The sequence below is a fragment of the Otolemur garnettii genome, unplaced genomic scaffold (assembly GCF_000181295.1).
Source record: "Otolemur garnettii isolate 467f Iridium unplaced genomic scaffold, OtoGar3 scaffold00077, whole genome shotgun sequence".
Taxonomy (NCBI): domain Eukaryota; kingdom Metazoa; phylum Chordata; class Mammalia; order Primates; family Galagidae; genus Otolemur; species Otolemur garnettii.
Window position 1 is genome coordinate 1,078,095 of NW_003852472.1, and position 4,706 is coordinate 1,082,800.

The 4,706-nt window shown below is 44.5% G+C and overlaps 1 protein-coding gene across 1 annotated transcript in view; it reads left to right on the forward strand.

Annotated features, from left to right (window-relative positions):
* Positions 1–535: 535 nt before the first annotated feature.
* The window catches only part of PRKRIP1 (PRKR interacting protein 1), a 7,752-nt gene continuing 3,581 nt past the window's right edge, over positions 536–4,706 (forward strand). Inside the window, exons 1-2 of the mRNA XM_012807903.1 lie at positions 536–728; positions 1,468–1,546. Of these exons, the coding sequence (XP_012663357.1) occupies positions 603–728; positions 1,468–1,546 (205 nt within the window). The 5' untranslated portion in view covers positions 536–602. The remainder of the gene's footprint in view (positions 729–1,467; positions 1,547–4,706) is intronic.

The following is a 4,706-nucleotide window of genomic DNA, read 5'->3' on the forward strand; positions in this document are numbered from 1 at the left end:
GTCCTATCTGTGAATGCCCGGCCAGCTTCCAGATGTAAGCGAGGCTTTTCTCTTCCTCCTAAGAAAGGCTCATTTACAAAGCAGAGGTGTATTTGCTGGGAGCCAAGTACATAATAATCCAAAGGGACAAAGGAGATAGGCCCCAATCTTCGGAGAGCTCAGTGACATATTTGCGCTAATATAAATAGGCGATTGTTAGAAATGGAAGAGGGGATCAGATTCGGGGAATCGCCAAAACAAAGCAAGGATAGCCGGGCAGGGGGAGATGCTGAGAGCCAGGCGCGGTGGCGCGACGTCGCCCACCGAGACTGGAAAGGTCGGCGGGGGCCAGGCTTCCCAGGCACTGAGGTCCACCTTTCCCCCAGGGACGAGGGAATCAAGTTGCAGCAATTTGGTCAGAAACAGGAAATGAAGTTGAGCAGCTTAGATCAAAACAGCCCAAGCCAGCCTCCAGCTCATGAATATTCACCAAGATACTTCCGGCGTGCGACGCCGACCTAACCTCCCGGGCTCAGAGATTGCTCTTGCGTCACCGGCGCGCGGCTCCGTCGTCATACGTGCGCGCCGCCTTTGTCGCTCGCCGGGGATGTAGGAAAGCTATCATGGCGAGCTCCGCAGCCTCCTCGGTGCGACCGCCTAGGCCCAAGAAAGAGCCTCAGGCGCTTGTCATCCCCAAGAATGCGGCAGAGGAGCAGAGGCTCAAGCTGGAGCGGCTCATGAAGAACCCGGTAAGACAAGGCCTAGGCTTCACAGCCGATTCGAGGCCGACCCCCTTCCGCCCTGGCGCCTCTCCGAGCCGCGAACCCACCTTTTCTGCTTCCAAATGCAAAAATTCAATATTTGGTTTCCTAAAGCTGTCTTGGGGAAGGCGAAGGCTGCCCTGAAGATAGTGAGCTTCGCGTCTATCCTTAAATTAGCCCAGCCAGGATGAAGGTGCAGTGAAACAGCTTCCTATGCTTTAAGATCCTTTGTAGTTTTGACTTTACGTGAACTAAAGCGTTAGAGTGAAAAGATGCAGTGTTCGGGTTAGCAAAAGGTTTTATTTCTTCTAAACAACACCGATTTGGGGAGAGATTAGCCGAGACACTTGGAGCAAGGCAGTCTTCCCTTCCCCCGTCTGAACCTCAGTCCTGTGAGTCATAAAAACAATTCGCTGAGAAGATCTTATATACCTTTGATTAGAAAGGCTTGATTTTTCTCTTCTACTGGTGTTACAATTGGATGTTTTTAGCCATAAACTGTGGCTTAGGTTTCTGAATTCTGCTCTGAGAAGGTGTGGGCTGTGTTGCACCTCAGAGCATACAGGATGAAGTAAAACCAAGACAGGAAAGAAGATAAAATTGCCTCTGGGTCCAGGGAGCAAAGCAACCCTGTTTAACTAGTTGAGTTAAAATTCTTTGGTCATTAGAGGTATAACTTTCTTAACAGGTTTATGCTTACAAATGTCTTCACGTTTAAATGTTGCAGGACAAAGCAGTTCCAATTCCAGAGAAAATGAGTGAATGGGCACCTCGACCTCCCCCAGAATTTGTCCGAGATGTAATGGGTAATGTCATTTGTGTGTGCGTGTATAAATATAAATTTTAAAGGTAGATATAAAAAATGGCAGTTAGTTGTTTATAGTTGTTTATGGTTTAGCACTAGATAATTTTCTCCTGCATTATACTTAATGCATTGTATTTCTTTCAAAATGGAAATGGTTTATTGTGTTGTTAACTTAAAATTAGCAAATACTACAGGCATACCTCAGAGATAGTATGTATTTGGTTCCAAACCACTGCCATAACGTGTGTCACACAAATTTTTTGGTTTCCCGTGCTTATAAAAGTTATGTTCACATCATACTGTGGAGTGTTAAGGGTGCAGTAGTATTATGCCGGAAAAACAGTAAAACACCTTAATTTAAAAATTTTATTGCTAGAAAATGCTAATGACCACGTAAGCCTTCAGTCAGTTGTAATCTTTTTAGTGGAGCATCTTGCCTCAGTCTTGATGGCTGCTGACTGATCAGGGTGGTGGTTACTAAAGCTCTGTGTAGCTGTGGCAATTTCTTAAAATAAGACAACAATGAAGTTTGACTTACCAACTAATCTTATGAAATACTCTAAATCCTTTGTTGTCGTTTCAACAATGTTCATGGCATCTTCACCTAGAGTAGATTTCAGTTCAAGAAAGCACTTCCTTTACTCATCTACATGAAGCAAGTCTTCTTTTTTTTGAGACAGAGCCTCAAGCTGTCCCCCTGGGCAGAGTGCTGTGGCATTACAGCTCACAGCAACCTCCAACTCCTGGGCTCAAGCGAGTCTCCTGCCTCAGCCTCCCAAGTAGCTGGGACCACAGGCACCCGCCACAATGCCCGGCTGTTTTTTGGTTGCAGCCGTCATTGTTGTTTGGCAGGTCTGGGCTGGGGATTCAAACCTGACACCTTAGGTGTACGTGGCTGGCACCTTAGCCAGTTGAGCTATAGGTGCCGAGCCGAAGCAAGTCTTCTTGTGTTCAAGTTTGATGCCACTGCAGCAATTCAATCACATCTTCAGAGTTTATTTCCTATTCTAGTTCTCTTGCTGTTTCCACCACATCTGCAGTTAGTTCTTTTTTGGACTCAAGTTTTGAACCCCTCACAGTCATGCATAAGGGCTGGCATCAACTTCCTCCCAATCCTGTTAATATGGATATTTTGACCTCCCATGAATCACAAATGTTCTTAATGGTGTCTGGAGTGGTAAATCCTTTCCAGGTTTCCCATTTACTTTGCTCAGATCCATCAGAATTATGGCAGCTATGAAAAGATCTATTTGTTTTTTTAATCTAAAAAGATTTTTTTTTTAAGAGACAGAGTCTCACTTTATCATCCTCAGTAGAGTGCCATGGTGTTATAGCTCACAGCAACCTCTAACTCTTGGGCTTAGGTGATTCTCTTGCCTCAGCCTCCCGAGTAGTTGGGACTGCAGGCATCTGGCTATTTTTTGTTTGTTTGTTTTTGCAGTTTGGCCGGGGCTGGGTTTGAACCCACCACCCTCAGTATATGGGGCCAGCGCCCTACTCACTGAGCCACAGGTGCTGCCCAAATCTAAAAAGAATTTATTGCTCAAGTGGATAGGGAGCTAGAGGGTTCAAATCCAGCCCTGGCCCACCAAACAACAATGATAACTATAACCAAAAAATAGCTGGGCATTGCGGCAGGCTCCTGTAGTCCCAGCTACTTGGGAGGCTGAGGCAAGAGGATCACTTAAGTCTAAAAATTTGAGGTTGCTGTGAGCTGTGACGCCACATCACTCTACTCAGGATGACAGCTTGAGACTCAGTCTCAAAAAAAAAAAAAGTAGGTCTTGAAAGTCAAAATTATTCCTTGAGCTGCAGGATAGATGTGTTAGTAGGGTTGAAATTTATTCATCTTGGCTGGGCACTGTGGCTCATGCCTGTAATCTGGGAGGCTGAGGTGGGTGGATTGCCTAAGCTCACAGGTTCGAGACCAGCCTGAGCCATGAGACCTCATCTGTAAAAATAGCTGGCATTGTGGTGGGCACCTGTAGTCCCAGCTACTTGGGAGGCTGAGGCAAGAATCACTTAAGCCCAAGAGTTTGAGGTTGCTGTGAGTTATAACGCTATGGCACTCTACTGAGGGTGACAAAGTGAGACTCTGTCCCCCCTGCCCCCCCAAAAAAGAAAGAGGATTTATTCATCTCCTTCAACATCTGCATCAGAACCCTTGAGTGACCAAGTGGCACTGTCAGTGAGCAGTAATATTTTGAAAGGAATTTTTTTTTCTGACCAGTAGGTCTCAGTGGTGGGCTTAAAATATTCAGTAGACCAAACAGATGTGCTGTCACCAGGCTTTATCGTTCCATTTATAGAATATAGGCAGAGAAGCTTTAGCATAATTCTTAAGGACTGTAGGATTTTCTGAACAGTAAATGATCATTGCCTTCAACAGCTGCATTAGCCTTTAACAGATGAATCAGCCTGCCTTTTGAAGTCAGGCATTGATTTCTTCTAGCTATGAAAGTCTGAGTTCGCATCTTCTTCCGTTATAAGACTATTTTATCTTACATTGAAACTCTGTTGTTTATTTTGCCCACCTTCACTAATGATCTAACTGGGTCTTCTGCGTAACTTATTGCAATTTTTACATCATACTGTTTCACCTGTCTTTTTTCCCCTTCAAGGCAAGGCCTCACTCTTGCCTAGGCCAGAGTACAAGTAGTATAATCATAGTTCACTGCAGCCTCAAACTCCTAGGTTCTAGTGATCCCACTAACTCAGCCTCCTGAGTAGCTCATGCTACAGGTACACACCACCACACCCAGTTAATTTTATTGTTTGTTTTTTATAGAGATGGGGTCTCAAACTCCTGGTCTCAATCAATCCTCCCTTCTTAGCCTCACAAAGTGCTAGGATTACAGGTATAGGTGTGAGCCACACCTGTCCCACCTTGTACTTTTATGTTATAGAGATGCTTCTTTTTCTTAAACCCTGTGAACTAACCTTTTTTAGCTTCAGACTTCTCTCCTATAGCTTCTTCACCTCTCTCTGCCTTCATAGAATTGAAGAGAGTTAGAGCCTAGCTCTGGGTTAAGATTTGATCTTCCACTAACATTTTCTCCAACTAGCAATAAGGCTCTTTCACTTATCATTTGTGTGTTTACGGGAGTAGCACTTCTGATTTTCTTCAAGAATGCTTCCTTTTTTTTTTTTTTTTTTTTTTT